Raw genomic sequence first — 24752 nt, forward strand, 5'->3', positions numbered from 1 at the left:
ATCATAAGCGATACCCATATAGGCATGATATTCAAACAAGTCTGACTGGCTATGGTCGAAAGTCTAGCAGATTTACAATGGACACTAGAGTCTAGAGGCCATAGTAAGTCTACTATATCGTCGTTGTCGGTGGAAACCTCGTATCTCCAAGTTTCAAATGTGTACGTTCTTTCGCAAAGTAAAGCCCTGCTTCATCATACAAGGCCGTCGCACAAAAGTAGTGAAAACAGCCGATCTACAGGCACACAACGCGTGTGCTTGTAGATCTGCTGTTTTCAATAGTTTAGTTCTTTTTGTAAATGATAAATGCAAAACGAACGGTTTTGGACATACAAGGTTTTTACCCGACAACGACGATATGCATTATTCCAAAATGCACATGTATAAATCCATACAAATAAAAATAAAAGTACAAAGAGAGAGAGAGAGAGAAAGAGAGAGAGAGAGAGAGAGAGAGAGAGAGAGAGAGAGAGAGAGAGAGAGAGAGAGAGAAGGAGAGGGAGGAAGGGAAGGGAACAGAGAGGAGAGGAGAACTACAAAACACACACTGATGTATCATTCTTCAGACTGTCAAATGCAGTCTCTGATGTTGAGATCTCATCTCATCACGGTCCAGCAATCTTTCTGTATACAGCCAGCCAGCGGGCCTGGCCCCAGCAGAATACTTGCTATTTTTTGTCTTTTCAGTACCTAAAGAATAGAGACATTAATGTGAAATAATGATGATAATTGCCATCCTGAGACATGTGCAAGTACAAGCTCCAAGTCTGGACAGGAGACCCCAGTGTTTTTAGCCTCCAGGAGACCAAGGCTACTAAAACATGTTGTCAATAGCTAACACAGGCCAGACCATTGACTGATATGACTAATGTTTATCTGGCAGGCCTAGAGCAGAGTTTTTGGACTAGAGTTGGCTGTAATGGCATCAGAATGACGGCTAACTACCTCAGTGTGTTCATAACACATTCCCCCCTGAAAGTACAATTCATTATGCTGCTTTGATTTCTTCTCTTTCTTTTTTCTTATGTTCTGTTCTTCATTTTTTGTTTAAGATTCTCTCTTTGTTTGTTCCGTTTTTTCTCCTTTTTTTGGTTCTCGGGTGACTTACTGTAAAGGAATATTTCACATGAAAGTTTCTATATCCACATAACACACAGGGAATTGTGCTGGCAACCTGCCAGCGCGATTCTGTAACCAGCTATACAGTATCCAAAACAGACAAGACAATTGGTGGTCAAGGCTTTAGAGGTCCAAAGAAGTCCAAAAAAGTACAATACCATTACTCCATACAGCTTGTATCAGTCTTCTGAAGCCAAACAATTTCCAAAAACTCACATTCAATTATTTGTCTCTTGCAAACCATAGGGGCTAGAGTTTCAAGACTTGGAGAGGAGGTTCATAATGATTTCAAGGATTAAATAAAAAATAATTGTGTCATTTGGCCGCATGGTGGCGCCATAACACCCCACTTTACGTTTTGGCCTGTAACTCTTGAACCGTAGGTCGGAAAATTAAAAATATTTTTTCCCTGGATTCCTTGGGTCATGACGCATCTCCCCATATAGGCCACGCCCATTTGCGCCATGATAGATTTTCCGCCATCTTGAATTTTCTCCAAAACACACTTTTTGCTCCTTTTCCTACATATTTTCTTCAAATGTCACAAAAATCGGTACACATGATCCACACACACACACACACACACACACACACACACACACACACACACACACACACACACACACACACACACACACACACACACAGCTCCACTTCACACGGGTGTGATTTTTTGTTTAAGATTCTCTCTTTGTTTGTTCCGTTTTTTCTCCTTTTTTTGGTTCTCGGGTGACTTACTGTAAAGGAATATTTCACATGAAAGTTTCTATATCCACATAACACACAGGGAATTGTGCTGGCAACCTGCCAGCGCGATTCTGTAACCAGCTATACAGTATCCAAAACAGACAAGACAATTGGTGGTCAAGGCTTTAGAGGTCCAAAGAAGTCCAAAAAAGTACAATACCATTACTCCATACAGCTTGTATCAGTCTTCTGAAGCCAAACAATTTCTGTGTAAAAATACCTATATAGTTCAGTCAGACTTGGATTGAATACATACGTATATGTATTGAGCATAAATATATTCAGCATATTTGGCGTCCCTGCGTACCAGTAGGGTGGGAACTAGTGATCATCTATTTTTGAAATGGATATAGCACAGACATCAATGGTGCTTGAGCTGCCTGGCAGGTTGATCAGCCTCCAAGTTGATGTCTGAAGGCATTATCTCCCTTTAGCCCACACTGAAATCGATCATGGTATGAGTTTATAAGCCTACCCACAAGGTGTCTGCCCACAAGGTGTAGAGACTGAAAGAGAAAAAAGCTACATACTTCTTCTTCCAAATTGGAATGCCGATATGTTCAACCTTGCTTTCTTAAACTCAGAAGAAACTTTGAAAGCAAATGTTTCTATAAATGAACTTAGAACATCTGAATGAAAATGATGGAGTGCGGGTGGGTCTCGCAAAGCCTCCACCCTCCACCCTCCATAAGCACTTCCTTTTGGTCTGGGCCTACCCGCTGGTGGGTCCCCACATGAAAAGAATAGCACTATATTTTCACAAGCCCGGTGGGTCCCAGGGCGAGGCTAAATATCTCATTAGGGTCACAGGTTGGAAACATTTGAGGACCCCTGCTGAATCCTGTCAGGGTGTCTAGAGCTGCAGCCGTGCGCTGTGAAAACAAACTGTCAAAACCTCAAACGTGCTACATTTTCTCTGCGGGTCCCATGGGACACACTATCAACGTCAGGTGCCTGCTGTCTGACAGCCAGAGGTGTGTGTGTGTGTGTGTGTGTGTGTGTGTGTGTGTGTGTGTGTGTGTGTGTGTGTGTGTGTGTGTGTGTGTGTGTGTGTGTGTGTGTGTGTGTGTGGGTGGGTGGGTGGGTGGGTGTGTGTGGGAGGGCTGTATGTCTGTGTATATGCGTGTGTTCATGTGCAGTAAAAAGCGACACAGGGCAAACGAACAGGTCAAGTTTAAAGTGTGTGTCTAACAGTTTGTCATGATACTGATGATAGTTCCACATGGGGCCACCCCTCACTGCAGAGGGGGCTGTCACATGTAATGTGATCGTCATTCAGGATCAATCTCTCTTCTTCTCTTTAAGCGTGAGCGATGGTCTGCATGAGACATGTTTGCTGTGAACACACAGGCACGCACGCACGCGTGCGAGCGAGCGTACACATGCCGTATTTTCTTAATTTCAGAATCCCTAACCTTTGCATTAACTCTCACCTATACATGCCTGACCTTTAGCTTTACCCATAACTTTACCCTAATCTTAATGCCAACATAATCCTAAAATAGCTTCAAAATGTCTTTCTGTGCTTGCGGACATTCTTATGCATCAAAAGCACAGAGGTACAAGGCCGAACACCCACACCCACCCACACACACACTCACAGACACACACACGCACACACATGCACACACACGCAGACACATGCACGCCCGCACACAACACACACTTGCTGCGTGCATACCGGTATATTGCCAAGTAAATTATGTAAATATTTTGAGGAACAGCCACCCTGTTTTAGAAACCAGATCTGTATTTTAGGAACCCTGGATAGGCAGAGAGGGGCACACACTGAAAACAAACACTAAAACGAAAGGTACAGTACACACGCACGCACGCTCTCTCTCGCTCTCTCTCTCTCTCTCTCTCTCTCTCTCTCTCTCTCTCGCCAGGGACTCCTTTGCCATGTAGGATTTCTTCCTGCTTTCAGACATTCACTGGAGGTCACCTAAAATAACTCCCCGCTACACAGTCTATTATAGGGCACCCAGCATGCATTCCTACACGGTACACTGTGTCCATTGCCTCCCTCTGGACCGTAACCCACCAACATCTCTGTGGTCTCCAGTCCAGACCCCTGGCTTCATGGTGGAAGCGTTTTGCTGGAGCCCCTCCAGTTCCTGCATGGCTGCCGCCGACCAACTTGCTGTGGGCATCACAAAAGGACAAGAGCCTGTCTGTTTGTTTGGGGCGCATTCTTCTGTGGAGGACTCCTTTAGCTGCTGTCACAATAATCTCCAGGATTATTATGTCAGAGAAGGCAAGAGGAGGTGGGCTCTGGAAGTAGGACTTGGACTAGAGGGCAGTGTGTACTGTAGGTCTAGTTTTGGCAGTGGTGCTGGCCATGGCGTGAGATGTCCTGGGATGTATTGACCAGTGGCACAGATAATGCCTGGTTCTATGTTGGTGTACAGTATGACCAGGGGAGAATGTGTGTACAGTGTAGCTCCAAAGACATTAGAGTGGGGGGAATGTGGAATGTGCGGGTGACCCTGCCTGAGTCTCTACGTCTTCAGCCTTAAAGTTAGCAGACAGAGCAAGGCTATTTGCCTTTTTATGTCAAGCTGGTGCCTCAGGCTCTGCTCCGGCTGCTTGGTGGCGCTGCATGCCGAGCCAGGCCAGCCAACTGCACGGCGGCATGGAGGGGGACTGCAGGTTGGAGGGCAGGGTCAGAGAGCTGTGGGTGACAGTAGTGTATCGCCCTGGAGGAGCGCCGGATGACAAAAGGAGGGAAGTGGAAGAGGAAGAGGAGGATGAGGATGAGTGGGTGTGAAGAGCAGAGGAGGGTTGGGATATGGACTACAACATTAGAGTTTATGACATGGAGGCCACCAACCTGCTGGAGCAATGGAATGCACCTACAATTTCATCAGCTAAAGACTCCTTGGTCCACTATAAGATATCGTCGTTGTCGGGTGGAAACCTTGTATGTCCAAGACCGTTTGTTTTGTATTTATCATTTTAAAAATGAACTAAACTAGTGAAAATAGCAGATCTACAAGCACACAACGCCTCGCGGGTGTAGATCGACTGTTTTCACTACTTTTGTGCGACAGCCTTGTATGATGAAGCAGGGCTTTACTTGGTGAAAAAAACGTACAAACTTGAGACTTACGAGGTTTCTGCCCGACAGTGACGATATGAAGATATATGCCTGGGATCTGGACACGGCCTTCCAGCACATTAAAGAGAGACGAGCCGTCATCAATCCAATCCCCTCCTTCACGAAACTACTGGAAGAGCACCAGATAAAATCCTTTTGGCCAGCAAACCAAGAGCTGTGGCGCTCCTACTCCGACAGTGACCTTCATGTCTCTCAATCTGAGAGACACAGCGGCGCCATCTCACAAGGCCTGCTTCCAACTTCCGTACTCGCTTCAACACTTCAGTTTTCTAAAAAAATGTTATACACCAGGGTTCTTCAACAGGGGGTCCAGGACCCCTAGAGGGTCCTCAGAGATACTACAGGGGGTCCTCCAAATCTTTGTGTGATATTAACCACTTGTCCATATTCTGAGAACTTTAGCTACCGGTATGAGGCGTTGTGAGCTCGTAGATCTGCTAGATCGGCAAAGGTTTAGTGTAGAGGGGAAAAAGAACAGAAGTGAAAGGTCAAGTATTGACGGTTCAAGTGGTTAAATATCTGAGAACACATATTGACATGAATCCAAAATACACTGATAATTGTGCTGTCAAACGATTAAACTATGTGGAATCTATGAATCTATGCTTCATCTCTCTCTCAACTAAGGGGTCCTTGGCCTGAAAATGTTGAAGACCCCTGTTATACACACTGTCAGGAGCACACCTTTGGACATCAGATTGGTGATCACTCACCGTTTTACTGGCCTTTTTTTTTTTTACATGAATCCTCCACCCGAGGTTTACCACCGGGGGATATGGCTTTCATCTCCAAGCCAGCTCCGGGAACAAAGAAGCGTAGACGGTGACGGAGACGATGTTGCCGCTATGACCTCGGCTGATGTTATACACGTGCACGCACGCAGGATGCACGGGGTCACGATCCTGGCGTATTATAAGCAGGTAAGCTGTGTCGGCTTTGAAGAATAAAGGAATCTATGCATGCATCGTAACTCATTCAGTCACGTCACAGCAGTGACACACGCACGCACACACACACACACACACACACACTCAGGGGCGTCACACCGAATTCTGGGCCCTGGGTACAAGGATTCACTGCGGGCCCCCCATGAATGTTAACTATTGAAAAATCTTGAAAATGTGTGCAAGAAACCTATGTCAAGGACCCCCAAGATGATATGTATTTGGCCACGGACCCCGATCTCAAAATATTTAGTTCCAGGGACGCCTCAGAAGCAAAATTTGAGTTAGAAACGTTCGCTTAAAAAATACATATATTCCAAGATTTTCACACATTTTCACAACTTTTCAAAAATAGCAGATCTACAAGCTTGCAGCGCGGCACTCGGTGCCGCGCTGTGAGCTTGTATATCTGCTATTTTTCAATAGATAAAGTTATTAGGGCCCCTCCACCTTGGGCCCCAGTAACTCAGTCCCACTTTCCTACCCCTTGTGACGCCCCTGCACACACTCGCTCTCAAAGCCCCCAAAAACCTCAATGTGTTGTAAATGATGTGGAGAGCTGATCTTTCCTGGTCCTCTAATGGGCAGAAATAGGATTCAGATGTCTGGCGGCCTGTCGCTTTGACTGAACACGGCTTCCACTATCATCACATGGACAGGCATGGTGGTAGTGATGATGATGATGATGTAAGAGTGAAAAAAGAACAAAAACCTTTGAGGCCAGGAAGAAGAGAAATGACGGCAGCTTGTTTTTCTTTTCCTTGCCTGAAAGCAGATCGGTGTTTTTTATTGGATATCACATTACCTTCCTGTGTGTGTGTGTGTAAGTGTGCGAGTGTGTGCGTCCCTGCCTGTCTGTGCACACAATTATTTGTGCACTGTTATGCATGATTACACACAGATACACGGACACACGAGCACGCACAGACACACAGGTACTATACACTAGTAAGACGCCTCAGGGCGACATGCGACGCGCCAATTCTTGGCCATCTGGCCAGTGATGTATATCGGACCAGTTACCCATATATGGAGATCCATGTACTGTATATAGCACATCCCTTTTATGTCCATACTTGGAGGTCCATGTCTGAACCAGCCTCACAGATATCTGTCTTCCTCCATATGGGCATTCCCATATGAAGTCCTGCTAGATATGGGCTTAAAATTGATGACATCAGGGATCTCCATATATGGGCATAAAAGGGATTATTTTAGAGTGGTTCCCATAACATCACAAGTTCACAACATACAATAGCTTTTATGCCATACATGGAGATCCCTATCTGAACCAGCCACACAGATATTGGCCATGTCTTGGCCGTCTGGCCAGTGATATACAGTACGGTATATCGATGACATCAGGGATCTTCATATATGGGCATAAAAGGGATTCTGGGGAATACCCATATATGGACTTTTACATAGGTGATGTCACCTGTGATATCACCTGTGATGTCACAGTAATGTGTCAAGGGAACCAACCCATAGACAGTAATCTTGTGAAATAAAATGTTGTCAACCAATCTTCAAGGAGGTTGATACACAAAAAGAAAAAAATAATGTGTACAAACACATCTTATGGCCCACAATGGAAACAAGCTTTGCCTTTTTTATGACACTATCCAAGGTATCGCTTTTAAAGATGAAATGTTGATTTTGATATGTCAATAAAAGTATTCTATTCAATTCTATTCTACAGTACAGTACATGCCCTAGCATGGCCACACACACACACCCCCACACCCACACCCCCCCCCCCCCCACACACACACACACACACACACACACACACACACACACACACACACACACACACACACACATACACACACACACACACACACACACACACACACACACACACACACACACACACACACACACACACACACACACACACGTCAACCATTGTGAGTAGACACCAGAACTATTGTTCTGTAGTTAGTCCTGAGGTGAAGTAGAACTAGGCTGTTGTTTGTTATTAGCAAGAGAACAGCAAACTAGCATCAGACTGAGGTTTGACCCTCTCACAGCTCTACCCATGTGTGGTAGTGATGTACTGGCTGAGGACAACACATCATTCTTCATCTAGTGAAGAAAAAAAAGAGTTGAGCCGGAGAAGACCATGAGCCAAGTCAGACACCGGCGAGTGAGCAGTAGCGAGCGAGTCACCGTGTCGAGCGTTGCGACGGTCGCATGAGCGCTGTTACCGAGTTATGTGCCGTTATGGACAGAATAGTAAATGTCCCCCCCCCCCAGGTAACCCAATCTGGTTGATGTTTAACACTGCATTGTGTTGTGTATCACCCATCTAGGGCCGCTGGAGAAGGCTTCCAGGGTCAAGCATTCACAGCCATATACAGTACTGTAGGAGAATGGACTCGGAGAAGAAGCTGTACTTGATATGTCTGGGGAGGTTGGACTACCACACGTTGGCCATGGCATTCAGAGCCCGCATGCAAGCACCTTCTTCCTCACTTTAAGGAATGGCTTTCCGTATAAGACGACGGAAACTACAAACTGTTTCTAAATGTTGATCACAGAGGAGGTCACTTTCAGTTGGCGTCAGTGTAAGATAATTCCGTCTTTCCTCATGCATTGTTGATCGAAGTCTATTTTTCACCATGCTGACTTACTGAAAGCAAAGCTTTCAGCTCTCGTGTCAGATTGGACCCTGGCAACGATATGTGAAGAGCAGTGTTTTTATGGAGATAATCAATGATTCTCTGCCAATAAAACATGGTGAAAGCTCTTCTAAAATTACCCCTTTGGTTTACTTTAATAATTGTGCATTTCTTTTTGGAAATAGTTGACTAATAGCCCTGCTGTTAACCCGGTGGTCAAATTAATTGAGTCAATCTATATTTAACCACTAATGTGGTAATAGCTTAGACATGGATTTTTGTATTGTTGCTACGACACGGTTAATTGGATCTAAATTAGTCTGTCTGTTCTATGTATGTGGAAATGCTTTGACAGGGCATTTTGTATTGTTGCTATAACAAATAACGTTGCGGTTAAGCCTACAGTTGCAACGCTTGCACAGAATAAAGCACATAATTCTGTTAGACTTGCAGTCATTTATCCCTGGATGGTTTTAGCCCGATTATAGCTTGGCTCACACTACAGGAGCTTTAAAATCCTAACTGACTTTGAAAACTAGTTGCATCACACGCATAAGGAGACTCTTCATAGATTACCGGTATTCTCTTTAATTCCAAACATGCATACACCACAATATTTGAAAATATGGCACATCACACACTACAGCAGGGGTCTTTAACGTTTTCAGGCCAAGGCCCCTTAGTTGAGAGAGAGATGAAGCAGGGACCCACACAACATTTTCATAGATTCCATATAGTTTCATTGTTTGATAGCACACTCATCATTGTATTTTGGATTCATGTCAATGTGTGAATCATGTAGCATATGAGGGGTCAAACTAGGGTTTTTCTTTACTCTGAATCCATTGCAAGCATTTGTTCTGCACCAAAAACAACCCTTGGCAGACGACAGTCAGTACACAACTGTATCAATCAAGACCCCTTGGGTTTCTCTTTCAGGATGTATTAAGAGTAACCAATCAAACCTGTGTCAACTTTGCAAACAACTTATCTTATAGGCAAAGAGGGACAAATGTACAATAGAAGAGTAGACCTGCCTGAAGACCGGAGCAGAGGCCTAATATTTCCCTTGGCCAGGGGTTGGGATTCCCCTGATTTCCCCTGACTGATCATTAGATGTTTGGTTTCCAATGTGGAAAACGAAGAAGGATTCAAATCCAGGTGGTTCTCTAACTTAAGCTATATAAAACCGTGTGTGTGTGTGTGTGTGTGTGTGTGTGTGTGTGTGTGTGTGTGTGTGTGTGTGTGTGTGTGTGTGTGTGTGTGTGTGTGTGTGTGTGTGTGTGTGTGTGTGTGTGCGAGAGAGAAAGAGCAAGAGAGAGAGAGAGAAAGAGAGAAAGAAAGAGAGACAGAGACAGAAAGACAGATAGTGTAAATGTGTGTGAGCTTGTATCGGTGTGCATTTGGATGCGTGCGTGTTGATCTGTGTTGCCAGGTAAAAGCTTCCAGCTAGTGATGTCAGCAGCGTGGCCTAATGAAGTCACTAGACCAGAATACAAACTTGGACATCTATGAGCAAGTGCAAGAAATACTACAAGGAGGTTTTTACAGCATTCCTCAGAATCCAAAAATCCCACTCTCTCCTCTCATGTTGTGCCAAACGTTCCAAAACATTTCTCGGTACATCTGATGGAACGCTGTCTCACCTGTTTTCGCTCCTCCGTCTCCTCGGTCACCCTTCTCGCCTTTCATACCTCTCTCTCCTCTCTCACCTGTTAAACAGACAGACAGACAAAGACACAGAGAGACACACAGACAGCGTTAAACTGCAGGCACATGTCAACAATGCACTATAGCAGTGGTTCTCAAAGTGGATTCCAGGGACTCTGTGGGTTATTTTAGAGGGGTCTAAATTGACCCATACAAGTCTGTAACTCCAACAGTGTACAAATGGAACCAAATGAACCCTAACGGGTCCATTTGGTTCCATTTGTACACTGTCAGAGTTAAGGGGAGACCTTGACATTTAAAAGTTTGAGAAACACTGCACTGTAGTACTTATTTTACCTTCTCTGAATCAAATAAACGCTGACGACATGGTAGCACTGTAAAATGTGAAGTGTTATTTTAACACAGTCTCAGTGTGTTAATGTGGACTTAATATATACCTTCCTCCTGCCTAATGTACTCACTCTCAGAGTCACTCTAGCAGGTAATGCATGGACACACACACATGTAGAGCACATGGGGCTACTGTATGCTTAGGGAATTTAAGGCGTTCTTTCTTTTTGTGTGTGTGTGTGTGTGTGTGTGTGTGTGTGTGTGTGTGTGTGTGTGTGTGTGTGTGTGTGTGTGTGTGTGTGTGTGTGTGTGTGTGTGTGTGCGTGCGTGCGTGCGCGCGTGCGTATGCTTCAGACTTACTAAGAAAACATAACCAGGGATAATACACGCACACGCACACGCACGCGCGCACACAACACACACACACACACACACACACACACACACACACACACACACACACACACACACACACACACACACACACACACACACACACACACACACACACACACACACACACACACACACACACAGTACAGTACAGTATGGATATATAAATAGAGACCCTCCTCAATTTTTATATTTACAGAATTTCCTTGCCCTCAACTTCATTTCCTTTCATTATGTCCTTTTAAAAAAGAATTGTTGATCTGAAGTCTCGAAAATAGTGGGGTCTGTAAATTGCCTGTAATTTGGGCATTGGATGTACGAATTAGAGGGCAGACCCCTGTGTGTGTGTGTGTGTGTGTGTGGTGCTTAATTCACATCTTAAGGTGGTTATTAAGTCTTCTGTGTGCAAAGAAAACGTGACAGAGGGCAAAAGAATAAGAGGGAGAGAGAGGGAGAAAGAGAGAGAGAGATAATAAGGGTAATGACAGAAATTGTTATGAGAGAGTGGAATAAAGCGAGCAATAACAACAGGGAGAGACATAATTACACTTTAATCTACAGTGTGAGTTCTGCCAGTGTCAAGATAATCTCAGTATCTTGCAGTCAGGAGTTTGATCAACTAATGCAATCACTTCATCTCCCTCTGAAATTCCACCATGCTCCCATAGGCACACATCACATGTCAGTGCTTTTAATGGCTGGCCCCAAAAACAAAGATAAAGTTTGAAAATGACATCTCTTCCCCCAATCAGCACCTTGGATACAGCCGTTTTAATTCATGTTTTCATTTCTAAACATCATCCTATTCCAGAAAAACGTCCCCAGAGCCGACTCCAAGCCATAATGGAGTCGCCTTTAAAAGCGCTTGGTGTGAACGTTCAACGCAAGCCAGGAGACTCCAAACCGCATGTCTGTTTCTGCCATTAGGCATGCAGCTATAGGGGGATTGTCATAAAAAGGGAGTTTATCCCACCTTTAATTATAGGCTTTTTTTCACAGACCACAGGGTGGCAGAGAGGCACACCCACCATGGATGGTGCATGCGCGCAACATGCGCGCATGCTTTTTTTTTTTTTTTTTTTTTTCTTTTTTTTGGCTTTTATGCCTTTATTGATAGTATACAGTAGACTGACAGGAAATGGGGAGAGAGAGAGAGATGGGGAGTGACATGCAGCAAAGGTCGTCCGGATCGGGAATCGAACCGGCGACGCCGCAGCAACCAAGCCTATGTGGCGGTGCCTATGAGGTATGCGCCTTGACCAGTAGGCCACCGGACGCCCAACATGCACGCATGCTTATGCGTGTGCTAGGGATGGGACGGTAAGCGGTATTATCGTACATCGTGATAAAAAACACTCACGATAATCGTATCATGGAGATTTAATTTATTGTGATATCGTCCTCCGTCATGCACTGGGTTTAATTCACCTTTTATTTGCCGAGCTGCATACCATTTAAACCCTCTATAATTGGTAAAAGGTACTTATAATATAAGTACTTGATAGAGTCTTTTTTTCACTCTCTATCAAATGTCTTTGCCAAAAAATAGCTGATCTACAAGCTCACAACGTGTCGTGAGCTTGTAGATCAGCTATTTTTTCGGCAAATGTTCTGCTCCAGGATGATGGATTTTTATTATCGCGATAATATCGTGAATCGCGATTTCTTTTCATATCGTCCCATCCCTATTGTGTGCGCGTGCAAGTGCACGTGTGTGTGTTTGCAACTTTGCATTCATGTTTTTTGCTTAATGGCCATATGGCCTTGCAAGGATAGAGAGGGATGCAGGCAATTCCTGTAAGTCTACGTTTTATTTTCTATACATTTTATCCCACGGTTTTGTAACCCATTTTTCGCCCGGTGCCATTGTGTGTGCTTGAGTGTGTATGTGTGTTGGAGGGAGCTGGGCAGGCTGTGCTAATTGACCAGCGCATTGTGCCTGTGATGTTGTCAGCTGTCATTGTCACCAAAGCCTGACCACATCCTCGGTAAACCAAGCAGCCGGCCCACTGCTGGAAAAACCAGACACCATGGTAAGCTGCTCCTGAGCCACAGCACTCAACACACACCAGAAATACATGGAATTCTTTTACAACTCTCTCGCTCTATTTCTCTCCTCAAAAACAATTGTATTTTACGGCATGCTCTATTGAAATAATAATGTGCATTACTGAATAAAGTATAGTACATTAGGGTGGCTCTATAAGGGTGGTTTATTTGGTTCAAAATAGGGATATCTCCAAAACCACTGTACTGGCTGGATTGGCAGGGCACACGTTTTACACAAGCGTGTAAAATGCGCCACGTTGTGAGCTTGTAGATGGGATGTTTTCACTACTTCTTATTAATTATATATATTTTTTAATTCATGGAATGTTAGATATGTTTGTTTGTTTGTTTAAAAAAAGAAATATATATATAAGATTCGTGACCCATAAAAATTGGTCCGTGGCCCACAAATGGGTCCCGGCCCACTGTTTGGGAAACCCTTAGGCCAGGATTCCCACTTGCACGCAAGATATCTCAGAATCTAATGGGCAGATTGCCATGAAACTATAGCTGAGCGGGGGAATGGACCCTAACCATCCAAGTGATTCTATGACCCTCAGGCAGAAATGTCAACTTTTCAAACATGCATATCAAAGAGGGATGAATGTACAATAGCAGAGTAGACCTGACTGAAGACAAGAAGAGAAGCCTAATATTTTCCCTTGGCCCGGGGGTGGGATTCCCCTTTGACTGAGCATTAGATGTTTGGTTTCCAAAGTGGAAAACAAGGATTCAAATCCAGGAGGTCCTCTAGCTTATATAAGGTAAAACACGTGTAAACCCACTGTACTGTACCTGTTCTTTTATGTGCAGTACAGGCATAGTTAATGTCACATTTCTCTGGGATCAAGGTTAGTCAACACTGCAGTCTCCTTCATCCAGGGTTAGGATTAGGAAAAAGCAACAGTGTTTTTAAAAGCCTCTGGACATCCATGCCTAATTCTACCTCCCATGCATCTTCCTAAATACGGCCACCATGCAGCAGTATGGACCTGTTTTACAGGACCTCCTGGCTCCAGCATCTCTCCACTTTCAAGTTAGATTTTACGAGGCTTAAGTCCACCTCGCAGTCATTAGTGGAACAAGATTTGCTGCACGGAGAAAACGGCTGTTGTAAACTCACTCCCTTGGTTGAAATACCCCCACTTCAATAGCATCTATATCGTCTGGTAGGCTGGACAAGGTATTCAATGTGCTTACATGCCCGTTATAATTTGATCTTTCCATGATTATGGAAATTATAAGCTAAATGTGCACTCTCTCCTCCACGAATCCTTTTATTTGAATTCCCTCACATCCACAAGTGATTGGATGTGGTAAGAAAAGGCATCTCAAAGAAACGTAATGCATGAACACGTTGGCATGTGCTTCTAGTAAGAGTTACATAGCCACAAGTAAGTGCTAATCAAGTTGTTCTCTGTAAGTGCTGCAACAAAGCTAAATATATCTAAAGCAATTCACCCGTGACCAAATGACCTGTCGGGTCATTTGCTTGCTTAAGCTGGAGAAAAGTGCATCAAAGGCTGATTTGGATGTCAGATCCTTCTCCATGTGCTGGAAAGCAAACCCATTATTCTGGTAAACAAATCTTGTAAACAGGGTTATTTGAATAATTGCGCTCATGCAACACCATGTAAATACTTTCATCAAACTATAGTTATTACGCATTCTGATTATTCCCAGATTGCTCCAAGATAGATACCAGGTTTGATGGTCTACATTTTATCCTAATTACCTTATGGCACAGGCTGTACTTGTTTTCACTCTAATTACTCAGCCACTTATGCTTTCGTTGGTTGATTAGGTTTCATGACGCTTACTCTGACCTTTTATTTTGTAAGTCACTCTGAATAAAAGCGTCTGCTAAATGCCCAAATAGGGTGGTCGTAGCTTAGTGGTAGACAGGCTGTCTGGCAATCAGAAGCTCACTACAGAACCCGAGCAAGACACTAAACCAGGGGTCTTCAACGTTTTCAGGCCAAGGACCCCTTAGTTGAGAGAGAGATGAAGCAGGGACCCCCACAACCTTTTCTTAGATTTCATATACCGGTAGTTTTTGTGTTTTCTGATATTTAACCACTTGAACCGTCAATACTTAATAAATTTGACCTTTCACTCTGTACTTATAGTGTGCTAGTTTTTCCCCCTCTACACCAAAGCTCTTTGCTAAAAATAGCTGATGTACAAGCTCACAACGCCTCGCGCTGCGAGGCGTTGTGAGCTTGTAGATCTGCTATTTTTGGCTAAAGTTATATGGACGTTAGGGTTCAAGTGGTTAATATAAAAAGGTTTCTATCACACAAAGATTTGGAGGACCCCCTGTGGTAACTCTGAGGACCCCCTGTTGAAGACCCCTGCACTAAACAGCCCCCCCTCCCAAGCACTCATCATGACCATCTAAGAAGCCATCAACTTTGTGAAGCTGAAGCCGAATTTTACCCGCAGGATAAATAAACGTCTATTTGTTTTTTTTGTTGCGACCGTAGGTCGCATTTACAATCAAAAGCTCCACCGGCTGTCCGTGCGTCAGTCACACGTCACACTTTTGCCCTGCTCATATCTCCGCAACCGTTGCCCCGATCCATGCCAGATTTTGCACACACACTCCTTGCCTGCCAAACTACAACCTCCAAGGACCCCCGGAGCTCCAGGGACCCCCAGGTCCCTGAGGGACCCCCAGGTGTAAAAAATGACCAAATGTGCAAAAATGACCAAATGACCACCCCAACGGGGCTGCTCACAGGGAATTCCCGGGGACCACCGACTCCTGGTGCTCCAGAACGGATGCAAAAGTGGTGGCGCCCCCAGTGGAGGACCCCCTGCCAATGCAGCGCACATAAAATGCCGTAACTTGGGCTAGGAGCGACCGGGAGAGCCGGGGCCGGTACCTATTCGTCCGCCTCGGCGGCGCGGAGACCCCACCCTTCATTTCTCACATGGCCCTCTTCTAGCGCCACCATGAGGCCGATTCTTGCAAAACACATTTTTGGACACTGCTCCTACAATTTTGCCCCTAAAATCACTGAAATCGGTACACAGTATGTCTACACTCATGTCATCAACATGGATCTGTCCCATATAGCGCCACCTTCAGGCCGATTTTTGAAAGCACATTTTTGGACACTGCTCCTCCAATTTTTCCCCTATTATCACGAAACTCGCTACACAGTATGTCTACACTCATGTCATCAACATGGATCCCTCCACATTTTTTGGGGACACTGCTCCCTACTCTTTGTGTATACATGTGACCTACGGTCGCTTATCTCCCGATTAGGGAGTCTTACTGGTATGACCAACCAACTGACCTATGGTTAGTTGCACGCTGGATGTGTGAAACTGCTAACAGCCTTCGCTGGTCTCCATGTCATTTCCAATGGCAGGTTATGAATGGATCAAAGCCTGTACAAACTGCCTGAAAGTGCAGTTCCTTCCCTGCAGGCCTTGTACTCTGGGACGCAGACCATGAACTCTGGCTCCAATCTATTAAATAACACAATATTCCTCTGTTTAATGTTGCTCTTTGTTCACAACCCTGTCGGGATCATCCTGAGACTATTTCCGTCCGTGCCCCCTGGTCGAGAGATGTTGCTGTGGACCGTGCGCTGTACGGAGCTGTGTTTTTCTAGTTTCGTTTTTTTTTGTTTGACTGATTTCAACTTTTCAACTAGCCAGTTCAACCAGAGCTGCCATGTGGCCGACAGTGAGAGTACAGCAACCTCAGCCAAAGTGGACACATACAGTGTGCGAGCATGTGCACGCACAGTCGCACGCACGCACACACACACACACACGCACGCACGCACGCACACACACACACACACACACACACACACACACACACACACACACACACACACACACACACACACACACACACACACACACACACACACACACACACACACACACACGCAGCACACACACACAAACACGTATACATGAACTGCAGAGAACCTTATCGTGCTTTCTGTAGAATTGCTTCACCACAATAGAGCTATAGGCATATTTTTCTCTTTCGTATTTTGTAAGCGTGTGTGTGTGAGTGTGTGTGGGTGGGTGGGTGTGTTTTGTGCCAACAGCTGTTGTTGATCAGAGCTTTGTTTGGCTGAGATGACCAGTTCTGGAGTCTGACAGTCTCTCTTTGGGCCAGTAGTACTCCAACTGGACCTCTTCTGTGTGTATCTATGTGTGCGTGCGTGCGTGCGTGCGTGCGTGTGCGTATGCCTATGCGTATGTGTATGTGTGTACATGCAGTGATTGCTAATGGTTTCCTTCCTTGGATATGTGTGGGCAATGGGCATGTAAACGTACCTGTATGTGCATGTGTGCATACGTGTATAGTAAGTGCATGTGCCAGAGGAGAATCAGTCATACCACAGGGGGTTTGTGTATCACTGATAGAGCTGGTCTCTGCACTGAAACATGAGTAGAATGGATGAATGGAGATAGTGAGGACATGGTTAGGTATAGAGGATGATATTACGGGACATTTGGGGCATATGTAAACCATTAGAGAGGTCCGTGAAAAGCAGGTAAGTCAGCAACGGTGACATGTAAGACAGGGACAGACAAGAGCGGGACAAAGGTTGAATTCCAGAAGTCTGGGGAATGAACTGAGAATAATCGTTCTCTCTGTGCCTTTGAAAACCTATCCTTATCCACTTGGATGGATTTTTTTTTAAAAGGCTCAAAGGCACAGAGTCATATGGCATTTTAACTCATGACATAAGCATGTCTGCAGAGTAATGTAAGACATGCATACGTATATGGAGCACGTGTGCTTATACAGACAAAGAGCAGCAGGGTGCATGTGCATAGATGTTGGTGTAGGGATACAAAAAGACAAATCTTTGTGTGTGTCATATGTTTCACACACACACACACACACACACACACACACACACACACACACACACACACACACACCCCCCCCCCCCCCACACACACACACACACACACACACACACACACACACACACACACACACACACACACACACACACACACACACGTACCTTTAGGCCCAACAGGTCCAGTGTCTCCTTTCTCTCCCTGGGTTCCATCATCCCCGAGTGACCCCTTAAGACCCTGGGGCCCCTGCATGCCTCTCTCTCCTGCAAACCCTGTGTCACACACACGCACACGCACACGCACGCACGCACGCACACACGCACGCACGCACGCACGCACGCACACACACACACACACAAACATTGATTTCAATAACCAGAGCATTTGGCTTGTCTGGCCGGATAATAAACTTTAATCTCATATCAGTGAGATCTCTCCAGTGGCAGACTGCACCCGGGACACAACATCCTGCAGTCATCGTACCGTATATTTCACTGTAATGCTTTTACTCATAACGTCTTCTTGACTGCTGTGACCGGCCGGGGCTGCAACTGTTTGAGATCCTTTGGTTTAGTTTTGGCCTGCAGCCTACTAGGGAGTGTAATAATGGTTTTGTTTGGGACACCCAGACAGTATGTGCGTTCGTGGATAGTAGGATAGAGCGCTTGATTGATGAGATTTGGCTGGTACGTCATGGCAAAGCCATCCTCACGAATGTGTCTTCAAAAGACAGAGTCAGCAGTCTGCTCTACTGTATGTCTGTAAACATTTTACACACAAAGAATGGTGGTTCTACAGTGCTAGAGTATGTCTGCCGCCCCAGTATGGTTCTTTAGAAGTTCTGGTGGATATATATAGCAAGGGTCCCTTTTACATGAACTATTTTCATACAAAAGAGTGCATTTTATATACAATGTACATAATATAGAATTTGACTCTCTTTATACTTGCATAAAGGGGATATTTGATATTGTCCTGTTATCTGATTCTGATCTGTTTCTTATTTATTCTTCTAGCTACATCTTTTTGTAACTGCATAGTGTTATCCAAAAACAATAATACTGTACCAAATAAAAGTTGAACATAACATTATAGCAGCCATGTGATGGTTTGGATCATATAGTGTATATGATATTGACAGCTTGAGGTTATAGATCAGATGTTCTGTCTACGGAGTAAGATGAGTAACTGGGGTTGGGGTACATTGAGTCTATATTAAATACATGGGGAAATAAATAATCTATAAAGATTATAGAATAATAACATATGAGCTTGCAAGATCAACCCCACACTGAGAGTAAGTTGTGCAAAAGGAATATTTTTTAGTGATCAAGAACTGTCAGTGTTCTCAGATCTGATGGGGATAGTCTAGCTTTTGAGAAATGGCTGTTTGGGCCAACAACATTTCTTTTATCAACAGTTTATTTGGCCATGTTGTTGAATGCTTCAGCGATGTTGAAACGGGAGATGTCACCAAGCTCTTAAAATTATTTATGTAAGTCGGTGTGTCTGTCCTTAGTTCAGGTGCTTTGCAACATTTGTTGTGTTAGCATCATTCATTATCATTGCTCACTGTAGCACCACTCGCACATGTGGGCTTGTCTCATACATTTTGTCTTGGGTTTGTATTTCCAAACAGCAGTCCTACTGTTTTCTTGTTTAGTCAAGCAAACCGATTGTGGAGGCAATGCGACTTGCTGTCTTTAATGAGCTAGCGCCACAACAAAGTGTAGCCAAAGAGATGAGTGAGGAGAAGCAGACAGCAGCACTGTTAGTGAGAGAGAGTGAGTATACAAAGTAGTTTCTGTCAATAATTAAACAAAGTTGTGTTACAACAATAATGGTGACATATCACCATTATTTGTTGCACTAGAGATTGACAGAATCTGCATTGTTTGCATTTATGTGCTTAACGTGTGATTTTGAGCCCTGTTCGGCCATACAATGAGAGAGAAAGTAATCACTACTTCCACGCCAACATTCTTTTGTTTTAGACAAAAAGGAAGACACAGAAATGTCAGCTAAAACCAGACAAGAATGATGCCTTAATGCATTTGAAATCCTCACCTATTTGCATCCAGGTCTATAGGAGCCATTCAGACTGGTGTGCAACTTGAAAAGAATTATAGAACTGGAAATAATGCAATACTGTCCAGAAATAGTCATCACTCCTCGAGGTAAATCCTCCCAATTCTATTTTGGAGCCCGTCCTTTGGAAATACTTGTGTTTTGGATGCCCCTGCTGTCTCAGCTTGTTTGTTTCTGTTTTCCACCGGGCCACAGTCCTGGCTGTGATGCGTGTCAGTTTCTTGTTATAAGGTGAACTGAGATGAGAGATGACAGCCTGGTTATATTTCACACAAACATCATACTCAAACAACGTCACATCAAACTGTTGTGGTATTATATGTCTTTGGGATTTCATGCCTCTTCGCTGACGCTCTCCAAGTCCAAATAAAAGGCTTGTCTTGTCAATTTTGGTTTGGTTTTGCGAGCGGACCACAGTGAAACAGAATACACATACTCTACATGTAGTTATCTTAAATGGGTTTATAAGTGAATTTGGATTACTCTGTTTCACTTACTGTAACATGTTATGCGACCATATGGTTTGTGTGTTGTGTATAATACTTTTCATACACTTCACTGCATGATAAACAAGTGTAGTTTCATCCTACACTACTACACAATTCTTCTCCTCATTTAACCCCGATAACCGCATCTTTTAGACTTCTGATTTCCATGGAAGATACCGTAGTGTGGGATTAGGGAGCACACGCAGAGCAATGGAAGACAGATGATACGAGACGTGCGGAAAATGGAGGAGAGAGTTGGTCAAAGCTTCACGGGCAACAAGCTGGAGGGATGTTCGATTATTAGGTGAATTCTAGAACTGTTCTTCCAAGTCAATGATGAATTGGAGTTTCATGGCCCTCATGGGCCTTGCCTCATATCGTCGTTGCCGGGTGGAAACCTTGTATGTCCAAGACCGTTCGTTTTGTATTTATCGTTTTAAAAATGAACTAAACTAGTGAAAATAGCAGATCTACAAGCACACAACGCCTCGCACTGTGCTGGTAGATCGGCTGTTTTCACTACTTGCGAAGCAGGGCTTTACTTGGTACAAACTTGAAACTTGGAGATACGAGGTTTCTGCTCGACAGTGACGATATCCTTATGGTGTGTTAGGGGATCCTGGGCAGAGAGTTCCCAATAGCACTTCCTGGATGCAAGCGTGGCGGTTTATAGGAATGTTCTTGGAGGACTTATTAAGTTAAAATGGGACTTTCTGTTCTACCCTGAGGAAGACACAACCTGCATAGAAACGGCAGACTTTTTATTTATTTCACCACAAAATATTGCTAAATTGTCTGTCTGCTCCAGGACTCTTCTCTTTGTCAGATAGGAGAACCTTCTGCTCCTTTCTCAAAGTGTGAAGTTTGACATCACATAATGTAGATAAGAAAGAACAACTCTGACACAATGCCAGTGATTATGTTTGCTGTGTAACCAGACTGTCAAATTTCATCCTAGTTTGCCCTGGACCCATGGCCTTTGCAAAGCATTCAGGGTTTACGGCGATGTACAAGGCAAACTCATGTACGGTAAACTCGTGGGCTGACTACACTTCAAGGTCATGGCACATGAAACCTGTTACGGATATTACACTGCTGACTTGTCCCACCTTCTCCAAACACTTGCAATTAAAACTTCCAGCAGTTACAGTAATAGTAAGTAATAATAACCCACCTCTCATTCCAGACAGCCCTGGGGCCCCTCCTGGTCCTAGCGGGCCCACGTCCCCCTTCTCCCCCTTTGGCCCCGGAGGCCCTGTGTAAAGAATAAAACAATGCATGGTTCGTCACTTTGACAGTCACAGAAGACACTTTGAAAAACAGCTCACAGTAACAGTCATTGTTGAAGTGCAGCCGTAAGCCTGCATCTATTCTTAATTGGCGGCAGACCCGCCTCATCTTCAGCAATGTTGTAGAGTAGAGGTGAAGAGAAAAGGCCTGTGGCCCTCGAACAGTGTTTCAGAGTTTCCAAAATAAGTCCATTTAGGGGGAAAGCAGCACTGCATGTGCAGAGAGAGCAGTGTAATAGTGAAAACATGGAGGGGGAGAGTGGGGGCGACTTTGACAGTGATTTCATCTATTCTTTGAAAACGTGCCTCTTTGAAGGAGACTTTGACTCCACTTCAGACGCAACAGAATGACAAATGACAAAGAAAAATGCAATTAGTCATATCGTTAAATCCAATGTATCTGTAGCCACAGTGTGAACACACAAACACACTGAACAAACAGAATGTGGAGTGACTTTAGCAAGAACTATGAAGGCTACGTCTGAGCCAGCCTGACAAGTGGGCTGGGGATGGAGTCCAACAGCGTGTTTTCTCCAGTAGTGGCACTGTAAAACCCTAAGTGTTCATTTAACTCTGAAAGCGTACACATCAAACCAAATTGACCTACAAGGGTCCATTTGGTTCACATTTCCACACTCCCAGAGTCAAATGAACACTCAGGATTTTACAGTGTGACATAGAGAGAAAAAGAGGGAGAGAATGAAGTGAAGAAAGGGAGAGAGAGAGTGAGTGAGGGAGGGAAAGAGCCAGAGAAAGAGTGGTTTCGACCACAATGGGAACCACATGTTCAACAAGGTGGACCACAACACTGCACGAGGGAATACTGAGAAACACGAGGCTTGTTTGGAGTCCAGAACATGGCCAGAAGGTACGGGGATGTCAGAGCTGTGATGTTCTCTGGGGTTTGGTGAGGTTTCATCGCTGGGAGTGCTGTGCACATGCAAAGGCCCAGCAGGGGCGTCACAAGGGGGAGAAAAGTGGGACTGAGTTACTAGGGCCCAAGGTGGAGGGGCCTTAATTGTTTTATACTTTAGCTATTGAAAAATAGCAGATATACAAGCTCACAGCGTGCCACTGAGTCGAGACGGGGGTCCGTGGCCACATAGATATAATATTGGGGGTCCTTGACATGAAAAGGTTTGAGCACCACTGACATAGAAACATACAGTAGGTTTTTCAAAAAGCCTTAGAAGGATTTGAAATATTCAAAGACTTGCACACATTTTCACGATTTTTCAAAAATAGCAGATCTACAAGCTCGCAGCGCGGCACTCGGTGCCGCGCTGTGAGCTTGTATATCTGCTATTTTTCAATAGCTAACGTACCCAGGGCCCAGAATTTGGTGCGACACCCCTGTGTGAACATGCAGAGGCCCTGATGAAGTGATGTGCGATAGTGATCTGTCGCCCAAACCAACCGCACACAGGAAACAGGGGAAAGGAGAGGCTTTTTTCTGGCTCCCCGCTTGACGGGGTTACCAAGGGTGAAGGATGAAGGTCCGCTGGGCAGTGAGAAAAGGTGATTGCATGAGCCATCATGTGCACGTAAATAAACTGGTGTGTGGATGTGTACGCATGTGTGTGTGTGTGTGTGTGTGCGTGCGTGCGTGCGTGTGTGTGTGTGTGTGCAGTGCACACCTAAAAACACCAAACAAGTCCTGTGTGTTTTGGAAAAGATAACTCACCCGGGTGGGCCCAAGGAAAATCTTCTGCGGCCTAATGTGAGTTTGTTTTAGTTGACTCTCAGGATTATTAATCTCTTGGCCCCGTAACTTCTATTTGTTCCTTTAGACATTGAACAATAGCACAACGTCTGTGGCCTATCCAGCCTCAGCCAACACATTGCGCCTGATTTACTGTAGACTTCAACGCACCGTGGTGTTGTACACCAGTGGTGCTCAAACTTTTTAATGTCAAGGACCACCGAATTGACAATTATTAGCCCGCGGACCCCCATTTGAAAAGATATGCCAGGGACACCCATAAGAGAAGCTCTGTGTGTGTGTGTTTTACAGCTCTAGCAGTGATTCTCAACCATTTTACATGCATTAGGCTACGGACCCCCATTTAAAGGCATTTCTATCTCTGGGAGCCCAATAGTAAAATCAATGTTAATTTAACTCTGAGAGTGTACAAATGGAACCAAATGGACCCATTAGGGTCCATTTGTATACTCTCTGAGTTACATACCCATAAGGGTCCATTTGTTTCCTAACTATCATTTACCCCCTGGAACTCCCCGAAGGACACCTGGGGGTCCACAGACCCCACTTTGAGAACCATTGTTGTGCAAATACCAGATCAATAAGCTCGCATTGTGTTGCGATACGACACGTTGTGAGGTTGTAATTCTGCTAATGTCATCACACTCCATGAAAGATAGTGTACACATGTCTGCCCACCCTGCATCGATCCTTTTTTTGGAACGGACTTCCCAGAGAAAAACTAAATCTTCTTGTGGGTGTGGAGCGACAGGCAAACAAGCTTGTACAAAATGTGTCCAAAGTGGACTGCATATGAACATGAGTTCATATTTATTCGCCCTTTCTAAGTAGAACTCCTGCTGGGAGTTCGTTAGTGCCTTGCTTCACCCATTGAACTACATAAGGGATAGAAGTTATAGAACCAACAACCATTACATTGTTTGTAATAGAGATAGGGAGAGATATCTATAACATGAAATAACAATAAAACCTGCACACCAGAATACTGCTCCCCTTGTGGGTAAAAATACCTATAGGGAAAGGAACCACTAACCCTTTTCCTAGAGAGGTTATATTTGATATATATAACAATATATGGTTTCTACGGTACGCCTGAGGCATAATGCCTCAAATCATTCATTTCGTACAACCCCAGATGGTAATGAATTGGGTTAATAATGTTCACAAAATGCGTAGATGATATCTTATAAAAACCTTTCTGCGGTGGGTCACGAGTTGAGCTGGATTGGAGCCCAGGATTTTGCGATTGGATCTGTGCCTACATGGCAATGTACATGCATTAACTATAGTACACTGGTTCTCAACATGG

The 24752-nt window shown here is 44.5% G+C and overlaps 1 protein-coding gene across 1 annotated transcript in view; it reads right to left on the reverse strand.

Moving 5' to 3' along the window:
• Nucleotides 1–24752, reverse strand: part of scara5 (scavenger receptor class A, member 5 (putative)) — a 107548-nt gene that overhangs the window by 14388 nt on the left and 68408 nt on the right. The window contains exons 8-10 of the mRNA XM_080744344.1: nt 21606–21686; nt 18020–18127; nt 10205–10270 (exon numbers count right to left, since the gene is read on the reverse strand). Coding sequence (XP_080600470.1) covers nt 10205–10270; nt 18020–18127; nt 21606–21686 — 255 coding nt within the window. The remainder of the gene's footprint in view (nt 1–10204; nt 10271–18019; nt 18128–21605; nt 21687–24752) is intronic.

This window comes from Nannobrachium achirus, assembly GCF_963921795.1.
Source record: "Nannobrachium achirus genome assembly, chromosome: 16".
Classification (NCBI taxonomy): Eukaryota; Metazoa; Chordata; class Actinopteri; order Myctophiformes; family Myctophidae; genus Nannobrachium; species Nannobrachium achirus.